The sequence below is a fragment of the Neolamprologus brichardi genome, chromosome 12 (genome assembly GCF_056152115.1).
Source record: "Neolamprologus brichardi isolate AB-2024 chromosome 12, ASM5615211v1, whole genome shotgun sequence".
Classification (NCBI taxonomy): Eukaryota; Metazoa; Chordata; class Actinopteri; order Cichliformes; family Cichlidae; genus Neolamprologus; species Neolamprologus brichardi.
The window spans coordinates 35,603,144-35,630,870 of NC_142115.1; the positions used below are offsets into that span (position 1 = coordinate 35,603,144).

Sequence of the window (27,727 nt, forward strand, 5' to 3'; positions counted from 1 at the left end):
TGAGCATCCATTTTTATTTTGTCTTCTGCACTGTGAGTCGTCATGGATCCAGAATTGGCATCTGTGACTTTCAGTGATCCCACTGTTGCCTCATCGTTGACCTTTTCTTTCGCAGAACAAATCCGCATATTTCCCTCGATGAAGGAAAGATGACGAGCAATGAAGCGATCGACTCAAACAGGCAAGTTCTCATGTTTGAAAAGGCCGTGTTTTATGTTTTTGAACTCAGCTTCAACTGTGGCTCAACTTGCTGTGATGCTGGTGCTTTGCAAGAGAGGGACCATTACTCCTGTCCAGAGTGGCGAGTAACTTGCCAAAATTGAAACTGCTGATTGTTATATTGATTTATGCTGTTCTAACTTTTAAGACTCAGGTTCAGCAAATTCTGACACCGTTTTGCTCCAGTGGACCGAAGAACATGAATGTTTGTCAACATGAAACATGATGTTTATTTATTTATGTTTGATTTAGCATCGCCCACTCAGTCATCCTTTTAATCTTAACAGATTGCATTTGATATGTGATTTAATTATTCAGCAGTAACGTGATAGGAACATGCAGGCGATTGACACTGAAGATACAAATGTGGATCCAACAGATATCAGATTTCTGTGATTAAGAGGAAATGATGTCGACAGTCAGGGTTCCATCTTTCAAAATGTTGCGCAAGATCACTTCATGACTGTGTCATCATGTGATCAGTGATGATACTGATTATAGTAACATATGTTGGATGTTTCAGTCCAGAGGAACTGGATGACAACTTGACAGCAGCCTCACACAGCAAGAAAGACGCAGAATTCAGATTTTACTTCGAGCGATCATCCTCTGATCGCTGTTTCTGTGTTTGCTGTGTTGACAGATTGATTATAAAAAGACGAAATATAACAAGAAACTAATATCTTAATGGGATTTCATTGGTTGCAGTGATGCAAACTAAAGCTAATGAACGTTGATATTGGCTGAATGAGGAAGGTGTGTTCAGGTACAGCAGGAGGGGAATGCCGTTAAAACTGTTGCTCTACTTTCTCCTCTTTTATAAGGTCATATTTACCGCAGGTGCACGTGTATGTCTGTCTGTCCCAACCTCAATGAGCCAAACTGTTAATATTAAATGTTATGTGTGAAAAGCAGACGGACTAATTTATGCAGTGCCTTGTTTGGCTGTAGATAGAAAATTGTCTTTATGTGAACACGTGTGGAGTTTTGTGTTTTAAATGCAAGGCAGCACATCACTAAAACTCAGGTACTGGTGATCAGATGCCCTGCAGCTAATGTGAAGCCATTTTTCAGCAGATGAAATCTTACTTACCACCCTCTCAAATGGCTGGCTGCTGGTTTAATCCATGGATCGTGTTGTGTCAGTGGGGAGATCTAGCACACATTTGCATGAACAGTGTTGAGGATGGAGAGCCTTGGATGCTGAGATGTCATTAGGAGCGACAGCCCCAGGCACCGCCAGAGGCACTGGCTGCAGTCGCCGAACCTGGGGTTCTTTACGACCAGTGGAAAACATGGGACCGGAGCCAGATTCAAGACTCCAGACTCTCCTCAGGCTTTGGCATGCTGTCCCTGACCCCCAGGTTGTAGCGCTGCTGTGAAGCCCCTGAGGCTGAGACGATGCCAAAAGACACGAAGAAGGAAAAGCAAGAATGCAAAACAGCAGGGGGACAGTAATTAAACAAAATATTCATATTAAATCAAAATGTGCTTGAATATGAATACGTGGGAAATAGCTCTGTTTCCAATAAGCCAGGAAATTAATTTAAATTATTACTATAAATGCTATAAATATAAATAAATAATACATGTAAACCAAAAGCAAAGTCCTGCTATAAATAATCTGACTTATATCATCGCATATGGATGCAGACATGAGCGTCATCACTGTAAGGTGGGTAGAGCTGCAGCACAACAGGTGGATTCCTCACGAAAAACACGGACCTGCGACCTTCTTCAGCAGTTATGGTGTAATGTCGCCCTCTAGAGGCAAAAGAGAGCCTCACATGTGTAAGATTGTAAACAGCCTTCAGCCGGTTTTCTGCAAACTCATCCGTATCAGAAACTTCCACTGACCCCCCCACTTCAAAAAGCTTTAGATTAAGGAGTCAGCTTTTAAATAATAATGCCTGTAATGCAGAATTTTTAGTTGACCTTAAAGATTAATTTATCGGGTGCATCCCAAAGCAACACACATCAAAAGTAAGAAATTAAGACATTTAAATATTAAGGAGAGGTTAGAATAGCCCGTTTAAGAGAGACCACCATCTAAAATTAAACGGCTCAATATATTTAAAGTCAGTTAACATACCTCTATTTTTTACCCCCTTATTTTTCTCTCATAGACACTTTTTTTTCTATTCTATGGCATCAAAAAGCCCTAATATGGTCATGTCACAGCACCACAGGCCCACACAGGTGTTTGTGGGGGCAGCCAATCATCAAAATGTTGGCTTAAAGGGGGAGGGGCTAAAACTGCTCGTTTCAGAGGGATTATGGTAGCTGCACCAGGGTCCAGAACAGAAATAATTATATAGCATTAATATGAACTGAGTCATGCAGAGGTGATCTAGTCGAGTTACTGTGTGAAAAATATGGATCTTCAAGTTGAGCTGAAGATTGAGCCAGTTACTCTGCTCCTCTGAAGGCTCGTGGTAACAATAACTGCTAATTAAAAGTCCTTTCCAGTGGCCATAGTTGATGTGGAGTTCGACTACTCATCAGGGATGTCAGACTGTTGTGGGCCACATGCAGCTCACTTTGATCTTAAATGGGCCAAAACAGTGAAACTCCCCTTTGTGTCAGTGTAAGGATAATTAACTACACAATTAAAATCCCTTTTTTCTTAAAATAAGAAAAAAGAAGTGCGACTTCACTAGGTCTGTTTCTCTACATGATAAAAAATGCTGCTTTAGTAAATAAAAGAAATCAGTCAGCACGAATGAATAAATGTAAAATGTTTGAATAGCCATATGTTTGACTCTACAGTAAAACAATCTTTTCTGAACATCAGCAGCTGTGTGAACAGGATCTTATGCAACATCATAACCTGCATTTAAAGCAAAATGAACACAGCCACAGTTTGATTTGGTGGCTGCCGTTTGAAGAGTCTAGTTTGCTTTTTGGCCTTTTATGTGAAGCTGCAGGTTCTGACAAAGAAGTTAAAGTTCACCGTGGCCTGCTTGGCTAGAATGGCAGGTCACAGGTGCAAATACCTGCTAATTAATGGCAACAGTAACGGTTTGTTGGTCCAGTCAGACACGAGGTGTCAAATTGTTATTCAGTTAATTTGATTAAAAGGCACCAAAACCACAAACAGAGGCCCGGTCAGGTGACTTTAAGTGGTTTTAAGACCCACCTCAGATAACACACTCAAATAAAACCACTGTGGATCACGCCAGATCAGAAACACAAACATTACAAAGTTCTCACCCCGAGTGGCTCCTCTCGCTTTAACAGACGATCTCCGGTGAGAACAGGAAACCAGCCGTGCTGCTGCTTCCTGTTTCCCCGCCTTCAGTCAGCTGTCTGTCCGCTGTGTGTGGATGAGCAGCACTCTCCAGCAGCTCCTCCAGGATGGGGGAAAACGACGACAGCGACATCATAGAGCATCACGTCGAGGAGGAGATGGAGAAGAAAGGTGCGAGGAGCTACGCAGCTTCCTCCTCCTTCCTGGAGAGCGTCAGTCCGTCCGAGAGAGAGGGCCACAGCAGCACCCAGTCCTCCCACAGACTGCTGGCCTACAGCGATGCTCTCATCTCCATTATCGCCACTGTCATGGTAGGAAACACACCGAGCTTTGCAACAGAGTCACAACATTTAGGTGATACAGTGTTTGCAACAGAAGAGAATTCACAGTGAAGCGCAGATACTCAAATTTTTCAATTTATGCAGCTTCTTCTCTCAACTGTTGTTTTACTGTCATAGTCAGACCCATCACACTGAGACAGGAAGAGAAAAAATCTTATCTGCAAAATCTGTAACAGTGAAAACTCCAATTAATTTCAAATAAATAAATAAATAAATAAATAACACTTATAGAAAGATTTCTGCTTAATTCATTACTGCTAATTGGGTCTCCTGGCCCTAAACACGCTGATCTAAGAGTCTAACATATCTGTGTATGTGCAGCACTGTATGTTTGAACTGATCTGTCTCCTGATACAGTTTCATTTATCCACAGATTTTACCTGTTGCTCACACCAAAGTGGAAAATAATGAGGTAACGTCGGACTTTTTAAAAATGTATTTCAAGTTTTAGCAAAGCCGTGATATCCTTGTTATTCAGCTGAGCTTTCTGATGCAGCTTCTGATTTTGCAGTAAATGTAATAACAACTTAACGTATTGTTTGTGTTTGTGTCTGCAAACTGTAAATAAAATCGTCACCAGCAGGGGCGGTGTTTCTCCTGTGGTTACACTGAAATGCTTTCAGATGTGTGACGCCTTTATTTGTTTTTGACGGTGAATTTTAGCCCCACCCTTATTTTCTTCAGGAGGCTTTGATGGGACACCATTGTAAATGCGTTTCTAATGATTTGTTGCTGGTTGAATAAAGGCTACACTGACTCATCGCACCATCTTGTGGTACAAAATGGTATTACACCAAATTGCAACCTGAACTGGATCTAACATCTTCCTGGTTGCTTCTGCAACATTCTCTGATGATAACTTTAGTTACTTTTGGAAGTTTTAAACTATCTTAAATGCATTAATTCACATTAAGGACCTATAACAGGACAATGCTGTAAAATCTTGTATTGCAGGAATTGAGGGAGAGTCTTCAGGGTCTACTCTCCACAAAGATCGGCGTTTACTTGATGACATTCCTCATTGTGACTGTTGCCTGGGCTGCTCATATCAGGTTAGTAGTATTGGTAATAGTATTAGTACTGATAGTATCGTAGTACTAGTTATTTTTAAGACGCCCGTTTTCATTCTTTCTCTCCTCGTTTATCTTCAGGTTGTTTCAAGTTGTTGTTCGTATCGATGACTGTCTCGCACTTCTGAACCTTGTAAGTATAAAAATTACAGACAGACGTCATTTTTAAAATTTGTAATTTAAGCCTGCCTGCAAGATAATCTCAGGTTTTGTTTATCTCATGGAAGGATGATAATGAATACATACTGATGTCTGGTTTTTTGATCAAGGGACATGCATCCTTATTTGTTTTTGTGTTTTTTTTTATCCATGTCTGTATGTTGTTTGTCCCACGAAGCAGGGACAAGATGTTACTTGATACTTACATATGCATATACTCTTACTTAAATTCACCTTATGCTTACAGTTAGGCTGAGCAGAGTATAGGCCTGTATAAATTGGCTTCAAATTTCATGGTGTTTTCTGTCAGCAGTCACATCATTTAGAGTATTTTGGTCATTTTTAGTCTGAACTAGGGCTGCCACGATTAGTCGACTAGTCACGATTACGTCGACTATCAAAATCGTCGATGACTAATTTAATAGTCGACGCGTCGTTTGAAGCTTTGTAAGATCATAAAAGATGCAGGAATAAGTAGCAGGATTTAAGAGTGTAATAACGGACTGAAACAGAAGATGGCAGCACTGCACGTACAAGGATGCCAGCTGCCGTTAAACCCCGAAGAAGAAGAAACTGTGTCCCAGAATTCATAGCGCAGCCCAGCTCAGTTTCCAACAATGGCGGCAGCTAGTTAGCTTTAATATTACTCTTTTTATTCTTTCTGGGTCACAAAATAAACGTTTAAAATATTTTCAGGCGAGAATGTAGCTGTGTAAACCTCAAATATCTGCTCTGTTTATCAAGACACCACATATTTTCAAAAGCGCTCCGACGTTTTCGGAGACGTCTGTTACCCACTAGCTCGATAGCTAGCCGGGGGCTAGGCTCACTAGAGCCGTGAGAACACCGGACTCCAGCAAATCGTTTTCAAACCCACCGCCGTCTTTCGCTACTCAGGTTAAACATGATATAAGTCACTTAGATAACTTAAAAATGTTATTGTTTGGCTTTTTTTAGTATTTTATTTGTTCCTGAGTAAATCGGTTTGGCTGAGATTAAAGTTATAGTTTTTACACAGCTGAATAAACGTCAAGCAGACAGCTGATTATCAGAAGTGTGAGATGCTCGAGAATATACTCCGGTGTCCTGTTATATTTTAGATAGCAAGGAGTTTATTAAACTTCACTGAAACAATCTGCAAATTTCATTAAAATTTAATAAACTGTCATCTTGTCTTTATTGTTAGTTAGCACATACCTTAAACACTTAAAGCTGTAAGCTAATGATAGTTATATAAGAGCAGATGCTGCTGGTGCAATAAGCTGTACGTTTTACATCCAATGGATGATGATCTGATTAGTCGACTAATCGCAGAAATAATCGGTGACTAGTCGACTACCAAAATAATCGTTTGTGGCAGCCCTAGTCTGAACTTCTGCTTTTGCTTCTATTTCAGGCCTGCATGATGCTGATAACCTTCCTCCCCTACACAGTGAGTCTGAGTGTGTGAAACTGTTGACCTAGAATCAGTCACTGCTGAACGAACGACGCTCTCATTCAGTGGTGTCGTCTACACTTTGCAGTTTTCTTTAATGGCGACCTTTCCTGAGAACATCCTCGGGATTTTACTCTTCTGTGGTTGTGTGATGGTGATCGGCGTCATTCAGGTGAGAAACTTAAATGTTAGATTGTCATCCTTCGGTAAGTCTGCTGCTCTGTTCAGTTTCCTGACTTCAATGAACCATTTATCCGCCTTAAGGTGTTGGGCGGCTGAAGCCTGTGGTTGCAGGGTGGTTTGCGTACGTTGTAATCCCGTGTGTCTCGTTTCTGTAGTCGGTGATTGTGTTGTACGCCTTCAGCCGCCCCTTCCTCCTGAATGAGCAGATCCAGATCTCAGAGAACCAGACCTTCTACAAACACCACATCCTCAAAGTCATCATGAAGGTTCCCATCATGTGCTTCTTCGCCAGCATCTTCTCCTTCATCTTCTTCCAGCTGGTTGGTGCTGTTCCATGTTGTTCCTTCATATTTTAAAAATGGACAATATATAAATGTCTTATTTTATGATTATAGGTGGTCTCCGCTCTCACATTTCGTTGTTGTTTGCCAGTGAATAAAGTAACAAAATCAAAGCTGGTCAGAAACACTCTCCCACTATCACGTTGTCATTTCTTCCTCAGTCTTACGTTCTCTTGGCCATCGTCATCTTCCTGCCTTACATCTCCCAGTGTTTGAAGTGGTGTCGCAGCAAAGCCATCGGTAAGAGCCGGACCGTACAGGAACTGTAAATAAGTGCTGACCTCTGGCCTTTGTACCAATCAAACCTCGTCCATTTCAGGTCAGGTGGAGGAAACTCCAGACTCCATGTTGTTCTACACCTACCTGCCTAACGAACCCCTCAGCAAGGAGCGAGTGGAGGCTTTCAGCGACGGAGTTTATGCCATCGTAGCAACGCTTCTCATCTTGGACATATGGTTTGTTTCAGCTTTATCGGCTGCGCAACTTTCAAATGTCCTTTGGGAGGGGCCTGTTTTACTGTCAGAGGAACTGAGTCAGTTTTTTGGTCATTTGGATGATCTGAACATTTAAATAGTCCACTATGAAAATCTAAGGTTAAAAAAACTAATTTGGCATAAAAAAAATGAAGGAAATGGTCGAAGAAAAGTATTTTTGATTTCAGTGTAAAGATCAGAGCCTGGTGACGTACCAAGAGTTGCTCATAATGATGAACTTCTTAGCATGATGATGTCCTTTAATAAAATCCCCCAAATGTTCGGACTAAATCCTGTCAAAGAAATGTTCAGAAGACGTCATGGCCCCTACATGAGGTGAAAAAGGAGGGTGGACAGTCGAAACCTTTGATGTAGATCAGCGGTCTCCAACTTTTTTTGCGCCACGGACCAGTTTATGCCCGACAATATTTTCATGGACCGGCCTTTAAGGTGTCGCGGATAAATACAACAAAATAAAACTAGTACCGGTACCGAAAAAAAAGAAAATTTATTCATAACACACGTGAAAAGACCCAGGAAAACTGAGTAGACGATAAAAACGATAACAAAATAACGCTGAAAACCGATAAAAAACCCTGAAAACCATACATTTCACACCTGAGCCTCAACTCTCGCGGCCCATTACCAAACGACTCACGGACCGGTACTGGTCCGAGGCCCGGGGGTTGGGGACCGCTGATGTAGACGGTGTGACGTCTGCAGTTTATCGAGCGTGTTGTGGCTGTGAAGCTGCACACACCTTTGATGAAGCCCCTCTTTGAAAGTTAGACTGACCAAAGTTTACAACATAGACACGTTTTAGTAAATATGAACAATACCTAGATTTTTGTAACCAGTGTAGAAGATAGGCGTATTTACCACGATGTCACCGATTGGTTTCTCAAGTCCCACTTTGAAGCCTTGAAATGGGAGCTTCCAATGTTGATTGCAGAAAAACCAAGTGTGACAACGAGGGGAAGAAAATGTTTATGGATGCTGAGGCCATAACTTTCTATAGGAAGCCAAGTCATCCTGCAGCCACAGCTGTCACCCTCTGGTGGTCGTCAGATAGAATGCACGATTAGGCACCTCTGCATTTGTGGCAGCTCTTAAACTGTCTAAATTTGCACCAGTTTACAGTATTTTTATTCATAACTACAATGTTTTTTAGTTGGATGTTAAGACTCAAAATTAGGAACTTTCCAATCCAGGTCACAAATCTCAGAGTTGGCATCTGTATCTTTAATATACACTCACTAAAAATACTTCAAAAATCAGTTTTGTATAAACTTCTGAGTAGCAGTGATTCTGTTACAGTTTCTAGTTAAATGTAATACAAAGGTTATAATTGGAAAAACCTTCTAATGTTTAACTTCTCCGGTTCTTTCCTTCTAGCGAGGACAACGTCCCAGATCCCACAGTCGTGCAGAAGCAGTTTGGCGGCAGCCTGACGGCGGCTCTGCGGCTTTACGGCCCCGAGTACCTCGCCTACTTTGGTTCCTTCGCCACCGTCGGCCTTCTCTGGTTTGTCCATCACTCGCTTTTCCTCCACGTCACCAAGGCAACGCGCTTCATGGGCCTGCTGAACACCTTCTCGCTGGCGTTCGTCGGAGGTTTACCGTTAGCCTACCAGCTAACGCACGAGTTCCCGCCCAACTCTCACAATGAGCTGGAAGCCATTCAGATTAGCTGTGTGATCATTTTCTTCGCCGGTATTTTTCAGCTCGCCATTTGGGTGGTCGCTCTGTACAACGAACAGGAAACTCTGCACCCCTACGTGCGATACGGTGGACGTGAGCACGTGCTAATGCTGGCTAAGCTGGCTCTGTACCCCTGCGTAGCTTTGGGGACGTTTTTCCTCACGTGCATTTTGAGTAAATTTAGCGCCCCGATTTTCCACCTGATGGAGATCACGGTGCCTTTTGCTTTTCTGGTGTTGAGGATTTTGGTGCGTCTCGGGTTAGCGCTGCTGCGGCTACTTTTCTGTCCTGACAGGTCCGATCGGAGGATCGTCATAGAGGAGGAAGCTGACGAAACAAGAGTGCCATTTAATGCTCTAGTTACATAGGGGGCGTGGACAGGGAACTGATGCTAACTGACAGATCTGAGAGGCAATGTTGCTGAAGGGCTTGGTCTGTGAATGTGCTTATATTTGACCTCATGAGGAGCCTGCTGGGCTTCACACCGGCAACAAAATGGAAAGCATTTAGACCGGTTCAAATGTTGAGAGCATCGGTGTAAATGGGATTAGATATAAACCATGGAAGGAGATTTATTAGGGAAATACTTAGTGGAGCAGAGCTGATACTGACGGCCAGAGCCTATTCGTTCATTATTTTCTTTACAGTAACATAAAGTGTACCAGTGCAGGTTTTAATCAGCAGTTAATCAATGTGATTCAATCATTGTGTTTTAGTTTTATTACTTCATGTGCAGAGCACGGTCCGTCCAGCCGCTATCAGTTAACTGAGCCTTACAGAATAGCCTCTAATCACCCACCGAGGATTTTCTGAGCATGCTCAGACGCATCCCCCTGCAGGACATCCATGAGCTGATGGTGTGGCAGGAGAAGTCTTTCTGTCAAACTGGTCTCCTTTGTGACACGTTAGCAAGGCTTTAAGAGGCTTTAAGTCTTGAGTGTTGGCACTTTAAAAATACTTCTAATCAGGAGAGGCCATAACTTTTCAAATTGCACTATATTTCCATCATGTGTATCTTAGTGTCTAATAACCGCAGTAATGTGTGACTTTTTTAAATTGATGTCGCTATTGTATCGTCCTTATCATGCACTGTGTATACGTTACTTTGACTACATGATTATTACGCCCCGATTTACCAAAAATATGTGAAAAGCCAAGTTTTAAGGCGTCGCTGTAGCTTCCTGGGGTGTAACGAGGGTATTTGCAGAGGCCTGATTTTGCCCTAAGGCCATTGACTGTATGTCCGCCCGCCACCACCCAACCCACCTGGCTGCCCTGTCTCTAAAGCCCCCCAAAAACTAAATAAATAAGTTTTCCCTTCACATATATAGCAAGTTCAGGTGTCTTGTAAATGCAGTCTTTGTCATTTCTTGAAGTGTAAAAAAAGCTAAATTTGCACAATAATTAGTAAGGCGATAAATATTTTAGCCATGACTCCAATATTTCAGATTTCTACATTTCAAAAAATAAAAGTTGGAGAAATCAAACATTAAATAAACATGTAAATGTAGAAAATGTCAGATTATGCATGTTTGAGGCTTGTTTTGTTTTTGCATTAACACAGAGTTTTATGAAAAACTGCAGATTTGACAGATAACAACATTAACTGACCTAAACAAGTCATTTTTAAATGGGGAGGGTGGTAACCTTTCTCCAGTAGGGGGCGCTGTTGTTATTGATGTACTGAAGCCACTTTAGTCCAGATGTATTGCTCCATCATGCTGATATTTGTTTGTTTGTTTTTTCGTCTGACTCAAAGAAAACTATGATGCACTTTAACAGAAACCTTCCAGAGGACGCAGAAAAGTTTGTCTGTGTTTGCTTTGTCGTTCTGCTTTCATATCTCGGCTGCACTACAGTGCATCGTTTCAGTTTGAGGGTATTCATAACTGATCATTTGTACTTGGAAGCAAGTTAAATGCAGGATATCTTTTCGTTGTCTGGCTTCACGAACCCCGACAGCCCCAATCAGGCCAACCAACGAAGGTTGTTATCAACCTGATAACATGGCTAATAGCATGATCACGTGGGCAGCAGTGACTGATTTTTATGTAGTGCACTACTAGAAAAATCTGAGGTGGTTAAACACAAAACAGACTGAAAGCACCGCAGCTGCAGAACCACCGTTGTAATACTAAAACCCAGGTTTAGTCTCAAGTTACCTGGATAAGCCAAAATCCTGCTGTTGGTGTTGGTGGCTGTTATTGGTAGAAGCAGCAAAGTTGTTAGTTTTGTCACTGTATAACTTTCCCATTTATCCTGATACTTCTCATGGTGAAAATAAAGAACACAAAATGGCATTAACATCTTTATGTATTACAACCCAGTTACATTTTTATTGTCTTTATCTGCTCGGTGGTGTGTTTAAAGCTCAGAGTCGACAGGAAACGTCTGAGCAGCTCTTCATGCTTACACGTGTGTTAGTAACGGCTCTATCAGTGCAAACTCCACAATTGTTCTTTCACTCTGTGCAAAATCTCTCTTTTCCTAACTGTCAGGCTTTGTTTTGTGAATAAATCTGAAGTCGATCCTTTAATGTAAAAGTGATTTGTCTTTTCATGATCAAAAAACACGAATCGGAATAAAAACATTTTAAAGAAAAAAGTCTTTATTTACCTCCGTACATTAAACACCTTCACAATCTCTCTATTAAGATATCAGTGTGTTTATTTACCGTACTTTGTATTGCCCCTAATATTAAACAGCATTATTCCTCAGTAGATACACATTTTCCTTATCCATCTCATTAGAAAACATTTCTGCTCAAATCAAACCAAACGTACACAAAATGATAAATTAAAAACACAACAACTGAAAGTCTGCATCGTCACCTGACAGCTACCTGTTCTCTTTTCTACCTTTGTGTGCAACGTGGTAGGAAAGTATAAATTAGTATGCACGTGTGTCGTGGAACTACAGCTGTAAATATGGAGTCTCAAGTGTCCCAGTGAAATAATATACATCTTAAGTATTTGAATTAAAGATTCATTAGATAGCCACAGCTATAGCTCACCTGGCCAGGTAACAAAGACTTGAGTCCCACCTGCTGCTCATTCGCTCCATACTTTCCAGATTACAACCTGAACTGTGCGGCTTAAAGAGAAAAAAGGTTAAACTGGTAGTGTGCAATAAACGTGGGTAGGACTAAAAATAAATATTCGATCGGTAGAAGAACAGCAAACACTCCAACACCCACCGGGAAATGAATCCACACCCTCAGACTGACCGATGGTGTTGATTATGATCATTATGGGAGCTGAATTTAAGAGACTGGAGGAATCAGTACTATAGTATTTAACAAAGTATATCTATTTTAAATAAAAGGCACTTCTAAAGTTCGCTCATTATCCTTCCAGACAATACGCAGAGTCATTACCTGGGACAGCAGCTAATTTATATCCACATTTTCAATTAATTTACGAGTCACATTATTCCACTGGCACACTCCAGGCTCCATATAAATCCACAGATAATTCTGAGTCAATTCCTGCTCCACTTTTGGTCGGATCTCTTTAGTGTTGACACGTCGGTCCAGACGTCTGCGTCCTTCGCTGCTTCTGCGAATGCTGGACGCGTGAGGGGTGCGTAAAGAAAAGCGCGTAAAGCGGTAGTTAAAAGATTTACACAGTACGATACAGCTGGTCCCAAAAATTCAACCTGAACCTCTCGTTCACATCTTGGAATCTACGATGAAAAAACGAACAGAACAAACCGGACGAATAAATTAAAATATCCTCGTTGACCAACGACTGAAGCGTGTGAACACAACACAGATCCAGATGTCAGCGCTCCAACTCAATTCCAAACTCTCACCTTCCAGGTTTGAGTGTTTCGGGATGAGCAGGGAAAGTCGGGACAGGAGAGATCTGACTCTTTGAGCTTTTTCACTAACAGAAGAAAATCAGTGTTGATCAAACAGTGCTTTGGTAAACGTCTCTGTGAAAGGATCTGGATACAAACAGAGAATCTCTTTGCAAACGTAACACGTGAAAAACATAAATACGAATCATCACATTTCCTCTGACATTAAAATTATCCGATCCATACTCTAAAGAATCAAACTACAACTTGCACTTATAGCTAATAAAACCACCTCCCAGAGTTCTTTGTACACCTAAAGAAGTGTTTTATATACTGTACATACACTCCATCGTACAGTATATAGGCTCTATATTTAATCTCATGTTATCATTGATAACATTTTGTATTGCAATCTACATTCAAACTTAGAAAACATTGATTTGATGTGCAAAAACACCCTAAAGCATCCAAAAACGATCTGATGGAAACCTCCCCCTCAAACACCACCACCACCACCACCCCCACAGTGCAACTAAAATCACTGGTTGAAGGAAACAGTTTCACATTTCGGGAAATGTGGTCATTCGTTTTCTTTCCAAGAGTCTGACGTGAAGATTCAGTCCTGTGTGAGCAGCGAGTCATTCCTCTAAAGCTCACAGATCAACACGCGTCCTTCAAACTCTCTGTCACTGACTTGCTAATTAGCAACCCTGCAGAGTAAGGATTTTTTCCCAATACAGAGACCAGAGGGCAGCTTTGCAGGCTGTTGCAGTTTTCCACCAACTTAAAGTTGTTCCCTGTGTAATCTAATCTGTACAGTAGGATTTTTGTGAGGATGGAAATGACCTCACTGCCATGGACGAATGTGTCTGTGGATCCAGAAGGATATCAGGGTGGGGATTGGGACTAATTTCTGGAATTTTCTTGAACATCACAATTTTTTCTGTTTCTTTTATTAATTATTATGCATTTGTGTTGTTGGGATATAAAATTTGCAATTTTGTCCAATCTCTAGAACGATAAAACACTATTTCAGTTACATCATGGATTCAAATCTGGACCGAGTCAGGCGCCGCCTCTGGTTACATTTTTAAAGTCAAATCCAAAACTGCTCAAGTGAAACGTCGAAATAGACAAACGACAAATAAACCAGTGGCTAGACTGACTCTAGATTCCAAATAGGCAGAAAAATTAGAAAATGAAGCTGCAGGGACTTCAATATAAACATACTTCCTCTTTCTTATGGGAAAATGCACAGACTTGTATTAAGTAAGCTATGCATTTGCAGGTATTCTCACCTCCAAACGGCCCATAACAAACCAGGAAAAACCCGGAAAAAGGGAAATGAGTTGAGCTGTAAAGGAGAGAAATTAGTACAATAACTTTTACACTTGCATACGAGTCTGTTTGAAACTGTTCCTGCCCACTCGTGTGACGTTTATGTGTGATTTTTCATCCACTGGTTAAAATCTGATTGTTGGGGTTTCTCTGTATTATTGTAGAGTCTTTACCTTACAATATAAAGCGCCTTGAGGCGACTGCTGTTATGATTTGGTGCTATATAATAGGTATAGTAATGACATTATAAAACTATGTTCTGCTGCTCCACATTTGTGACTTTTTAAAAAAATTTCTACTGATCTTTATAATATTTTCTATATTTTCTACTGTATTGCTGTGCTTATAGATACAGAGAGGACAGTGCTACTGATCTTTTTATCAGCTCAAAGACAGAAAACCACTGATTACATTTCCCACAAACCACTATTCAACCTATTCCTTTAAATTATCTTTTTTTTTTAATCACCCAAACACCTCTACATTGCTACCTGTTAAAAATCTAATTTCTTCATGCTAAAAGCTACAAATCTAAATCAAAGCTACATCTCTTTTTTTTTTTTGCATATCACTTCTCATAGCTTAAAAGTCTTTTTCTGCAGCAGGTCACATAAAGTAGTAATATATTATATGCATTGATTGCTAAATAGTTTCAGTAGATTTATGTACAACATTATTCGAGTGCTGAGTGTGCAGCTGATGCTGTTAACATGCCTACAGTCGTTTGACTATTATTGTGCGAGTTATTTTAGATGTAGTCAGAAACCTAAAAGCTAAATGTTGTGGAAGTGGAGAATAAGCATGGCTTCATTTAGCAGTATGTTTGACAACCCTGCTGCATCACTACTTCACCCACACCCAGTTTGTTGTAACTCAGGTCCACGTGCTCAACACTTTGGGCCCAGTTTATGCTGGTAAAAGCTTCTTAAATCCATTTTTAAAATCTAAATTTAGTGCAATATTTGCCGTCCACAGCGAATCTGCACGTCGACCCTCCACTGAGAACGCTGCGTGCTTTACAGTCACTGTTGTTGAGCGAGTACATCTTTTTCTTCAGTGTGTGTTTTAAGGATGACGGCGGCCCGTTCACTCGTGAAGTGTGCTGCAGCTGATGCCGGTCCAAGTGAAAAGCAACGCAGCCACCTTTTTTTTCCTTTTTGTTTTTAGTTTCTTTCCTACTAGATTGTTCCTTGTAGTCACCTCAGGTTCAAAGTTGTGATCTTGAGCTGATTGGAAGTTGAACGAAGAGCCGACAGGATGACGATGGATGCTCCGATATATGCCAGAAATCACACACATACCATACGGCTGTTCTTCATGCGTGCCTGCGTGTACATGCTTACGCCAACTCTGAAAACCGTCTCGCACGCTCCCGGGTCATCGCCCTGTGGAGGTGGTGCCGCATCACTCGGCCTGGACAGCAGCAGGTGGGAGGATGCCCTTGTCTCTCAGGTGGGACTGCAGAGTGTGGAAGATGCCGAGCTGCTGCTCAGGCTGGAGCAGCAGCAGTTGCTGCAGCACTTTGCTGGGGTTCGGGCCTCTGCAAGAGGAAAGAAAATCAAGTTTCAAGTTTGGCAATTAAAACAAAACAAAGCACGAGAGCACTCAAACTTTCATCAGGGGGAAGGCGAGAATCTCCAGTAACCACTACAGAAAAAAGGAACCTACAAGCTGCAAGTGACGTTTTGAACTACTGACTGAACTTTCACAAAGAGTGAAATACATAGACTGTACGTAAAGATGGATGGATCGGCTTGAGCTGAGCATTTCGGCCGTCGTCATCTTTTCAAACTAGAAGCTCTTGGACACCGTTGGTGGTCATCTGATTGTCGGGGTTTCTCTGTAATATTGTAGAGTCCTTACCTTTAGATATAAAGCGCGTTGAGGTGACTGCGATTGTGATTTTGCACCATATAAATAAAACTGAACTGAAGTTAGATGAGTTGGATTGACATTTTTGAAGAACAGTTACAGAAGTCAAAGTATTTTTGCTTGATGCCCACGTTAACGTAATTTTGAAACAACATCCACCTGTTTATCCTGATGGCGAGTGAGACTGATGTGAGGTTTTTCAAATAGCTTTCCTTTGACATCTGGAACGTTTTGGATTATTTAAACCAGTTTAGGGCTGCTCAATTAATCGAATTTTAATCTCAATTATGATCTGAGCTTTCAACGATCATTAAAAATGATTGAGTCGATTATTAGCCCCTCCCTCGTGCTTTACTCTCACGCTGCTCCGTGTGGCAAATCGAGCGCACCTCTCTGCATTTCGAACACGTGTCACAACAATTAAGAGCAGCGGTCTCCAACCTTTTTTGCGCCACGGACCGGTTTATGCCCGACAATATTTTCACGGACCGGCCTTTAAGGTGTCGCGGATAAATACAACAAAATAAAACTAGTACCAGTACCGAAAAAAAAGAAGATTTATTTATAACACACGTGAAAAGACCCAGGAAAACCAAGTTAACGATAAAAACGATAACAAAATAACGCTGAAAACCGATAAAAACCCTGAAAACTATACATTTCAGACCTGAGCCTCAACTCTCGCGGCCCGGTACCAAACGACTCACGGACCGCTACCGGTCCGAGGCCCGGGGGTTGGAGACCGCTGATTAAGAGGACCCGAGGGAAGCTCGGAAAGCTAAGCAGAAGTTATTTGGAGAGGAGAGTGACTGCCGTTGGTTGAAAAGAGGTAAAAAAACTTCAGTGGTGTGGAAACATTATGGGTTCGCGGAGTCAGACGTGGATCAAGTAGACACAGTGTGTAAACTTTGCTACAGTGTCGTAGCTGCACCACAGAGCAACACTGCAAAGTTCACTAAACATAGATGTTTACATTTTTCATTTATTTTTTGCACTGTTATCAGTATTTGCACACTATTTTATATTATTTTTTGACAATCTTTAAAGTCATTATTCAACACATTGTTATTGTTAAATAAATATCGTCAAATAATCGAGATCTCAATTTCAGTGAAAATAATCGTGATTATCATTTTTGCCATAATCGAGCAGCCCTAAACCAGACCAGCTATATTTTGAGATTTTTTACTTGAAACTTTATCTTCAGTGTCCGTAATTTTACACAATCTGGTAAAATTTGATTCCAGTGTCACCTTTAGTCACATGACCCTCTATTCTGACAGCATGTAGCCGCCACTCGTAGCTCATATACTGTGGCTGAAGGGTTTGTGAACTGCCTTGCCATTAAAATCAATTCAAATTACACACGATTGAAACACCTCTAAATGTTCAAAAGACGGAACTACCACAGCAGCACAAAGTTCCTCTATGAGAACTCATTAAAACTGCCACCGCTTCCTACCTGACAAAGCTGGCAATATAGACGTGTGTGAAGGTGGCCATCAGGTACTGGCAGTCGAAGCGGTCCATGATGCCTCCGTGGCCGGGGATGGTATTGGCAAAGTCCTGAAGGAGAAGACACACAGCATGCTATAGCATCCAAGCTGTGCTTTTATCCATAATATGATAACTACACTGTGTGGAAAAGATGCTATTTTTAAAGATCACACAGTGTCACTAGGTGAAGATATGCTACACAGGCCACCAGGAATGCACACAAAAAAAGCACAAACCACTGGTGGCTACAGTTTACTCTGACAGCCTGGAGTAATGAATGCATTAGTGACTAAGCAAACAGTGCTGAGCTGCCTGCCACTTTAAATACAATCTCAGCGAGTAAACACAGCTGAAGTGGTCCAACCAGTTTCTGCAACATTTCAACCGTCGCTCTCTGATACTAATCTGTGACAGTGAGTGTATGAGCTGCAGCTCCAGCTAACTACTACCACTCACACAATCTCACCTGGAAAACAGATTGAACAGAAAACTGCATCAAACAGAAAGTGTGAAACAAAAGCCCTGGAGTATCCCGGATGAACAGCAGATGAGCTACACAGGCCCTCAGAGAGCACATCCGCTCAGCCCTCCCATCAGAATATTTAGAGATGTGTTCCTCCTCGGTCCATGATCCACATTTACATCAAACTCAATGAAATTAGGCCTCTTGTGCAATCCCGCTGACAAACAGATAAACAGGAGCGAACGCACGAAGAAGAAATGGAGATGCTCTTTACTTTGATTTTAAAAGCTCGCTTGAAGCCGCTGGCAAAGAAGCCGCCAAACGGTCCGATGAGAGATCCAAAAGACGAGAGGAAGATGCTGTGGATCGCGAAGGGATACAGGTTGACAGTTTTCTGCAAGAGAGGCAAGAAGAGACGAAACGAATATTGAAAAGTTATTTAATCAAAGCCATTTTAATCTGATCTGTAGAGCAAGACTAAAAATCTGGAGCTGGAAATGACCATGACCATCACTTTTAATGACATCGTGTTAGAAATAAACTAAATAATGTAGCATCTGCAAAACATTTCTGGTGATTTCAGGAGGAGTACTGCATATGTCTTTTACACTTTAGAGTTCATTCTAAAATCTCTCAATGTCGTCATGATTATGACTCCTAAAGAAAGACAAGAACAGAGTCTTACCCAGCTCAGTGTGTTTTGTAGCACAGTGGGAAGTGTGTACTCCTGCATCACAAAGATGTCAGACGGCTCACATTCGACTGTGAAGCTGTTTGACTCACTGTTGAAGCCCACGGGACACACAAAGCACTGGAACTGAGAGAGGAGGTAGGCCAGCTGAGGGAACACAAAGGAAACATTAGCTTCTGAAATAACCACCTGTGAGATGCAAACGAACATGAAGCACCAACGTGATTGTAAAAATGAGGCTGAAAAATGGCTATTTTGGTCCCGACTGCCATTAAATTGCAAAAAAAATCGAAACTCCAACAACATCCAAGTAGGGCTGCCACGATTAGTCGACTAGTCACGATTACGTCGACTATCAAAATTGTCGACGACTGATTTAATAGTCGACGCGTCGTTTGAAGCTTTGTAAGATCACAAAAGACGCAGGAATAAGTAGTAGGATTTAAGAGTGTAATAACGGACTGAAACAGAAGATGGCAGCACTGCATGTACAAGGATGCCAGCTGCCGTTAAACCCCGAAGAAGAAGAAGCTGTGTCCCAGAATTCATAGCGCAGTCCAGCTCAGTTTCCAACAATGGCGGCAGCTAGTTAGTTTTAATGTTACTCTTATTATTCTTTCTGGGTCACAAAATAAACGTTTAACATATTTTCAGGCGAGAATGTAGCTGTGTAAACCTCAAATATCTGCTCAGTTTATCAAGACACCACATATTTTCAAAAGCGCTCCGACGTTTTCGGAGAAGTCTGTTAGCCACTAGCTCGATAGCTAGCCGGGGGCTAGGCTAACTAGAGCCATGAGAACAGCGGACTCCCGCAAATCGTTTTCAAACCCACCGCCATCTTTCGCTACTCAGGTTAAACATGATATATAAGTCACTTAGATAACTTAAAAATGTTATTGTTTGGCTTTTTTTCAGTATTTTATTTGTTCCTGAGTAAATCGGTTTGGCTGAGATTAAAGTTATAGTTTTTACACAGCTGAATAAACATCAAGCAGACAGCTGATTATCAGAAGTGTGAGATGCTCGAGAATTTACTCCGGTGTCCTGTTATATTTTAGATAGCAAGGAGTTTATTAAACGTCACCAAAACAATCTGCAGATTTCATTAAAATTTAATAAACTATCATCTTGTCTTTATTTTTAGTTAGCACATACCTTAAACACTTAAAGCTGTAAGCTAATGATAGTTATATAAGAGCAGATGCTGCTGGTGCAATAAGCTATACGTTTTACGTCCAATGGATGATGATCTGACTAGTCGACTATCAAAATAATCGTTTGTGGCAGCCCTACATCCAAGCATATTTCACATTTTTTCTGTGACTAAGAGTCACGTGACTTTTATAAAAATGTCCTGGCAGTTGTAAGAGTGATAGGAAACTGCCAACAATCACAACCCTAACAGTAAAATACAGATTGGCGACAGCTGCTTCTTATCTACAGTAGCAACGCAGAAGAAAGGCAACATCTACGTTTCCTTTGATTTGTCTGCTTCCATAAACAGCTCTGCATAGCAGGAAATGCTGACCATGTGAGTCAAAGCAAAAATGTAAAAAACAAGAAGCGTACTCACAATGAAGCCAAAGAAGACAGTGGCGAAAAACCCTCCGATGAAACCCTCCCAGGTCTTCTTGGGTGAGAGCTGCGGGGCGTGAGAAACACAAACACAAGGCTTCTTTCACATCAACATGACGTGTGGTTTCTCAGTCTCACCACAAACTACTCGTGATTTCAAATCAGTCTTTTTTTTCTGCCCTCAGCTCCGATCTGCTGAGTCTGTACAGCAGCAGCGGCTGTCATCAGATGATGAGGGTTCAACATCCATTAGATTTACAGTTCAAGACCTGCATCTGACTATTTCAGTGCTTTAACAGTGCATGCTTTTAATGAGTCTGATCGCAATGCTGCCTGGAAGAGCTGTGGTTACAGTGAGGGAAATAAATAAATACTTGACCCCCATTGACTCCCTACCAAGCTGTTACGGCTTGAAATTCAGCTTCAGTGCTTGCAAAGTACCCCTGCTCAAGAAGGCCCATGTTCAGGCCCGACTCAGGTTTGTCAGTGAACACCTGAATGACTCAGATGAGACCAAACTGAATCGTCTGCATTAGTCCTCTCCGCACAGTTCAAGGGAAAACAATGCCGACTGTTGCCTGCTTTTTTCCCCCTACCCACAGCACAAGACAGCTGCAAATGTTTAACAAGAACCTCCTTCACTCTGGAGTGGCCCAAGAAGCAGCATGTGGAGGCCATGGAGTTGCCCAGTCAGCCTCTGGACCCACAGAGAGCCCAGAAGCTTTGTGTCTCCCAGTGAGAAACTAGAAACCTTAAAGACCCTGAGAAACTCTGCAGAGAGCAGTGGCTAAAAATCTGTGATGTGCACGAACCTCAGGACTGACTACGAGAACTTCTTAACAGCCGTGCTTGCCCACAACAGCTACTCCACCAAGTACTACACCATGTCCTCTGAGAGGCTCAAATCCCTAAAACAGTAATTTGTTGGAGAATGCTTTTTTCTTAAACTATTAAAGCAAACTTACCACTGAATCATAGTTGGCTCATTTCTTTGTAGGTGGTTAAAATGACTTCAACAGACAATCAAACGCTTATTTCTCCCACTGGCTAGTTACTGTTGCTATGAATTACATTTCCTCTGAAACAATGAAGCATCTCTCCTCAGCACTTGGAGAATCCAACCAGATCTTATTATAACTACTTGCATCCCCATGCAGATGCCCTGTGAGGCAAATTTCAACCACCTGTTTTGATACTGAGGCAGACTGTAGAGCAGTCGGCACACGAGTCTGATAAAACATTCATCGCTCACTGATGCTGAACATTTATTAGTTTTGAGCTCACTCTGTGTTTCACCATGAAAGCAACTCTTTAACAAACTGAAGGGAGACTCTCTTTACGTATGTTTTCCACAACAGCTTCTGCAGGTCTCATCTATAGACTGTATATAAATGAGGGACATAGTCACCATGAGATCAACCACTGAAAAGAGGTTCAGTTTTCCAACTTCTCATACCTTAAATTTCATCAGCATGAAATAGAAATTCAAAGCCATTTCTAATTTACCTTAATGAGCGGAGTCCTCCCAAAGAAGAACCCAAACAGGTAGGCCATGATGTCATTGCAGATCACTATGGAGATGGGGACGATGAACCTGAAAAACAGGAATTTCAGCGATGATGAGAGGTAAGAATCAGTATGTGACTTGGCTCAAAAATGTTTCTGCCCTCTAATGACTTATTTTTTCCTCTTACTTAAAACTTTATTGGTGTGACTTAATTTTTAAATGCACTGTTGCCTTTTTAAGAAGCCTGCACAAAGCGAACTCCGACAGTGGGCACACAGTTGCAATGAAACATATAAAACAGTGATAGTCAGACACAGGGCAGCGTCCTCTAGTCTTTCTTTGTCCTGCTTACCAGATCATTCCTTCAAACAGGTTCTGAATGACAAGGTGGGACTGAGTTACCACAATCAACAGGGTCACATGGGTCCAAGCAAACTGGAATGGCAAACACAAACACAAACACCACAGTGTCACTGCACTGGAATGTAGCCGTGCCTGCTCAGAAAGTCGGATCATGTCAGAAATAGTGGAAACAAACAGAAGGACAGGCGGACATGCTGGCTGGCACTGACAGAGCCACACCGCAGATCAGATGGTGCAGAAATGTGAAAAACATCAAAAGAAAAGCAGACAGCAGGTGGACAGTGAGAGAACTGATTCCTGTGGAGACGCATGCAACTAAATTATTACAATACTAGAAACAAAGACAGCAGCACAATTAAACCATTCTAAAATATTAATATACAATGAGCAGTTTAGCCTGAAAATAATCATGTTGGATGAAAGAAAGGGTGGCTCTTCCCTTTGAGGCGGCCTGTCTTGAGAAATGTTTGCATTCGTGCTATTTGTAGCAATTTGCATAAATTTGTATGTGAGATAACATAAAAATTAAAATTAAGTTAGTCATTAAAATTGTTTGGTTGATAAAATGTGGAGCATAAAGGTGGCTACAGACAGAAATAAGCGAAGCAGGTGCACATAAATGAAATACAGCTGGAGCCACTGCAGAAGTCCTGCACTCATCTGGGATCGAACGCTGTGTCGGTGTGGACAGAGAGCTAATGCAGGATAGCATTTAATGACAAACACGACCTAAAAAGCCTTCTGCAGGCGTGAGATGAGTTTCTAAATTCCTCTGAGTGAGACAGAAGAAGCAGGAAGCCATGAGAGGGGGTGGATGAGAGGGTTAGTGGTGCAGCAGAGGAGTAGATGGTTACTTGGCTGATACACACCATATAAAACTGCAGGCGGTAATGTTTCTTCACTAAACTCAGCACAAACATGCAGAAACCTGTGAAAGAGCAGACGACATGCTGTCAGTTTTTACTCCAAGATGAACAACAAGTGTACGCTATAATCAAAAATATCAAGACTCGTAACACATGATGTAGTGTTTCAGGGGGATGTGGGAGACACACTTGTGATTGGACACTTCTCAGTTTTCCTTCACAGAAAGCCTCTGGGCATTTAACCTTTGGTAACCTCTGATGTTACACTGATTTTAGCCGAGACTTGGTGCAGCTGAGAGCTTGTGTGTGAGCTTTTTCTAGGACAGACCCTCTGCAGAGTTGGTACTGTGGCAGGTTAGGAAGACCACGTGTGGTTCAAAATGTCTCAGATGCCAAATGGTGCTCGTCTTACATTAAACTGCACTTTGTTCTGTAAAGCAGAAGCTAATCTTAATTTCTAAACCTAGCTATTTCTGCACTTCTGCGCTTGCTACTAAGAGACAGATTAAAATAAAAATAAAACACTTTCGTTTTTCCAGTGGACTTTAACACTGAAAACAATATGAATGCATGAAGATGTTTGTTTTTATTTAAACACAGTGGCTGTGTGGTGGAGATGTGGTCTGCAGATGAGGGGCAGTGCCAGGGCGGCTGAAAACTATCTGGTAATGATACTCGCGCTATTTCAGTGACGCCGGTACCGACAGATGGAGACAGCTGGAAAGCTGGTGAGTCGTGTACCCGTTAATACAGAATCATCACAAGCACGGCGAGTGTCTCGGGTCTTTACTGGGGGTTGCACGCAGGTTTTGCATTTGGTCCATTTTTGGGTCAGGGTTTTTAAAGGTTAAAGGTTACACAAGAACATTAGGAGTGTAAAGATCCAAATCCACAGTTTGTTTCGTTGGGTTAGGTTCCTATCTCAGCTTATTTTGGGGGGTGACAGTGGGGATTTACTACCCTTTATCCTAAATGGGACAGTTTTTTCTACAAAATAGTTTGTTAGAAAAATGTCACTTTTATTCAGCACAGATGTAAATTGAAATTAGTGGCTACTTAGCAGGAAACTCCAAGAACTCTATTTAACTGTTAAGGAGATCATCTGTAACCTTAACCCTGTGTGAACACAAAATACCTGCAATATTTCCCCAATCAGAGCTCCTCTAATAAAAGTAATCAAGTGAAAATCGGGCCCCAGTGAGTAAGGTGGAATCCATCAGAGTGAAATACCGAAAGATGAAAAAGGTTAAACATGCATGGCAGCATTCAGTGAGAACATCTGCCATCCCTGTGGGCTCAGCCATCGGCATATGAATGTTAATTAACATCTCCTGGTAACACTAATCCTGTGCAAAGAGGGACTTTGCATGACTCTGAAAGACTCCTCCAGGCTCATGATTTGAGCTGTGCAGTCACAGGATAAACAAAGTCTCTTTTACTCAATTTTACCGATATCTCCGGTCAAACTGAGCCGTTCTCGGCCAAGCTACAAAACGTGCATTCCTCCCGTCTCACTGAGATTTCCCCTGCCTCTCATCTGAATGGGTCTTTATGCCATGTAGCAACATGGGCTCTCCTAAATTTACCACTAGACTTTCATTTGTAATTGCCAACACAGGAAACAGGGAGGCAAAAAAAGACCCGTCGACTTCAGATCACACAGAGGCTGAAGCCTCATCTTCTGTTTAGCAAACAGTGGTCACATTTGTGGCAACACATTTGCATGGGATTCAGTTCACAGCTGATCTCCACAACTGCTGCAAATTTGTAAAGTTCCCCAGCTCCTGGTAGCCCAGTACAAACAGGGGAAAAAACTGTAACATATATTGATAAATGAATTTATGTTTAGCAATTTATCAAAATGATTTGAATCTAAGATCACTGGCAGTTTCCAAAAGAAAACTACAATTATACACTTGGATTTTTTGGTTAGTTGCTGTTTCTCTTTACCCATAATGTATGGAGACAGCACGCTGATAAAAGCCACACCTCGATATTTGTGCTTTTACGGCACATCCGGCAGCAATAAACAGTCCTATCAATAAATGTAAGCACCAAAGAAAAAGCTGTATCACTGTAAATCAGTTTAGTCTGTTTATACCAAGAAGCTCCCCGAGGGCTTTGTTTCTGCTTTTGTTCAATTTATTTCCCCAGTAATGTTATTTGTAACTGAACTCTACTGAGTAAAAGCTGCGTCTTGTGAAACCGAATCCACCCCCGTAAGGAAAACGTGAGTGAGAGACAAAGGGCCAAAGAGCATGTGTGTTTATGGAGATACAACAGCCGTATTGTCTCGAAGGCGAGACTCACCTGCGAGGTACAACGCGAAGGAGATGAAGCGGTGATATCGAGCCAGGAACTGCAGAGGTTCCTCCCTCTGCACCAGAGCCCCAAAGTAATCTGCAACAGTTTCTCCATAGAAGAAGTAGTTGACACAAATCAGAAAGTACCTGAGGCAGAAAACAAAGGGAATTAGTTTTCCTCTACGTTCATGCTTTGATATGTTTCAGGGATTGTTGCCGTGTGGGTCAGAGTTTGTGTGTCTACCAGTGTTTCTTGTCCACTGTACATTGACCTGCACTGTTTGGTCATGCGTGTTGTTATGAGGGATGGCTTTGATGCAAGGGGCAAGTTTCAATTAGCTTTCATTTACTTCCAGCATGGCAGTGATCTTTGCTCTCGGCTGCAATGTCGCATCCCGCGGGGGTGTGTGCTGTGTATGCAAAGTAACAACAAAAACACTGCAACAAAAATAGGAGCAAAGTAGCCGTCATGGGGGAAAGGAGGCGTTGCACAGACAGAGAAAGCAACTGCAGAAGAAGCTGGCTTGACTCAGCGTTTTTCTGACAGCACAGCAGAGTTTAATGATGTGTGGATGCCTCAAAAATTGCTGGCTTAAAATAGGACTTTATTAAATCTCCTTACATACCAGAAAGACAGCTCAGTATGAATATAGAGCTAACATTCAGATGGCCTGGGGGCTTTGGTATTTGAGGTTTGGAATTTATTTATTTTTCCTTTGATGATGTTGAGTGTACTAATAGTCCTTAAACCTCAATACACTACTTGGGGACACAAAAGCCTGTTTTTCTACATAGCACTTACTGGTTTTTATTAAAGGAGAAACATCTGGGAGTATTTTGTTTATGTAAAACTGCATAAAAGTGGTGAAAGTATGACGTGAACTGGAAGCCGTCAGATCAAGAACAAAAGATTAAAAATACTTCTTACGTGACAATCGGTGAATTTCAAAATCCTGCTGTTATTATTCTTTTGCTTATTCCCAAAACAAGTCAAAGCACATGTGCTGTCCCCTCGAGGCTATAAAACAAGCATGTATGTTATTTCTAGATCAATAAAAACTGCTATTAGCCGGTTAACAGACTGTAAATAAACAATGTCTTTGACATGTAGTTCCCCTGATGGCCTGCAGGGGGCGACTCCTCGAGCTGCTATAGAAGTCTATAGAAACCCTTCAGCTCAACAGTAAACGAGTGAATGAATGTGCACTGTCCCAATCTAACTCTCAAACACAAACATGGCGACAGTGTAAACATTTCACTCACAGCTTTACGTGGACGATGTCACTGTGGCTGTGTGCACGTTACATTTTCATGGGTTTAGCTGTCAGACTGTACTGAACTTGAGCTGATATATCCATCCAAAGCTACCAGATAAAAAAAGAGAATCTTACTGAACATATAGTTTGCTGGTCTAATAAGCTGCTGCATTAATTAGTTTATGATTAGCAGGTTAGTTCAGATCTAAACTAACTTTCGCGAATAACTTCATACAGTTTACCAATCAACGGGTCTTTTAAGGTTTAGTGACGTGTCCACAAACAGAGTCTGTACAATGCACTGACTACTGGATAAAGACTTCATGCAACCCCTCTTCAAAGAAAACAAGCTATCCATTTAAGAGGAACCCTCTGTTCAAAATACATCTCAAGTATCAGCTCTTTTTCTGTGAAACCCATTTTCCTTACCAGCTTAGTGTCCTGAACCATGGCAGGTCATAGGAATGGTAAACTCTGTAGCCAATGGTGATAATTTCTTGGAAACACTTGATTTGGACAGACATGACCTGGGTCAGATGATGGAAACATGAGAACAAAGTTCAGCCATGAGCAACAGATTCAAACTATGAGCTTCATTCTGTGTTTTTACAAAAACGATACAGAACATAAATTTATTCTTTTTACATCCAACCCCCCAAAGAAGACACTTACCACAAGTATTAGAGCAATAGGTCCCATATATATAATGAGGAAGAAGCCAGAAATCATGGCTAAAGACAGAACTCCTCGTATCCAGTAGTTCTTCCATCTGTGGAGATTAGAAATTAGAGCTAAAATTAATAATATATTATACAGAATTAATAATAATAATATATATAATAAGTCACTAAAGACGTTTTGAGTTCTCATTCAAAACGAATGAAATTCCACTGGTTTGAAAGTCAAAGGAGGAAAAAGATGACAGTCCGTGTTTCCTTCTTAAGAATATCGAGCTGCTGTGCAGGAATTTTCACGATGACTTGTTTGTATATCAGTAAAATTCATAAGGTCGCTACAGGTG

At 41.4% G+C, this 27,727-nt stretch overlaps 2 protein-coding genes across 2 annotated transcripts in view; one reads left to right on the plus strand and one right to left on the minus strand.

Annotated features, from left to right (window-relative positions):
• Positions 1 to 3,516: 3,516 nt before the first annotated feature.
• On the plus strand, positions 3,517 to 10,062 carry tmem175 (transmembrane protein 175). The gene is made up of 10 exons (XM_087849479.1): positions 3,517 to 3,780; positions 4,184 to 4,222; positions 4,765 to 4,862; positions 4,962 to 5,013; positions 6,436 to 6,471; positions 6,563 to 6,646; positions 6,813 to 6,977; positions 7,160 to 7,238; positions 7,318 to 7,453; positions 8,867 to 10,062. The coding sequence occupies exons 1-10, from the start codon at positions 3,577 to 3,579 to the stop codon at positions 9,537 to 9,539; spliced, it is 1,566 nt and encodes a 521-aa protein (XP_087705605.1). The 5' UTR covers positions 3,517 to 3,576; the 3' UTR covers positions 9,540 to 10,062.
• Positions 10,063 to 11,820: 1,758 nt separating this feature from the next.
• Positions 11,821 to 27,727, minus strand: part of cds1 (CDP-diacylglycerol synthase (phosphatidate cytidylyltransferase) 1) — a 33,354-nt gene continuing 17,447 nt past the window's right edge. The window contains exons 3-13 of the mRNA XM_087849480.1: positions 27,379 to 27,475; positions 27,136 to 27,233; positions 25,458 to 25,597; positions 23,151 to 23,209; positions 22,271 to 22,353; positions 21,918 to 22,005; positions 20,410 to 20,478; positions 18,828 to 18,980; positions 18,417 to 18,536; positions 17,645 to 17,748; positions 11,821 to 15,850 (exon numbers count right to left, since the gene is read on the minus strand). Of these exons, the coding sequence (XP_087705606.1) occupies positions 15,715 to 15,850; positions 17,645 to 17,748; positions 18,417 to 18,536; positions 18,828 to 18,980; positions 20,410 to 20,478; positions 21,918 to 22,005; positions 22,271 to 22,353; positions 23,151 to 23,209; positions 25,458 to 25,597; positions 27,136 to 27,233; positions 27,379 to 27,475 (1,147 nt within the window). The 3' untranslated portion in view covers positions 11,821 to 15,714. The remainder of the gene's footprint in view (positions 15,851 to 17,644; positions 17,749 to 18,416; positions 18,537 to 18,827; positions 18,981 to 20,409; positions 20,479 to 21,917; positions 22,006 to 22,270; positions 22,354 to 23,150; positions 23,210 to 25,457; positions 25,598 to 27,135; positions 27,234 to 27,378; positions 27,476 to 27,727) is intronic.

Excerpts from the sequence above, each read along its gene's own strand:
- tmem175 (XM_087849479.1), top strand. The coding sequence starts at position 3,577 with ATGGGGGAAAACGACGACAGCGACATCATAGAGCATCACGTCGAGGAG. Across the intron at positions 4,223-4,764 it reads CCAAAGTGGAAAATAATGAG|GAATTGAGGGAGAGTCTTCA; the intron begins GTAACGTCGGAC and ends CTTGTATTGCAG. Across the intron at positions 6,978-7,159 it reads CCTTCATCTTCTTCCAGCTG|TCTTACGTTCTCTTGGCCAT; the intron begins GTTGGTGCTGTT and ends TTTCTTCCTCAG.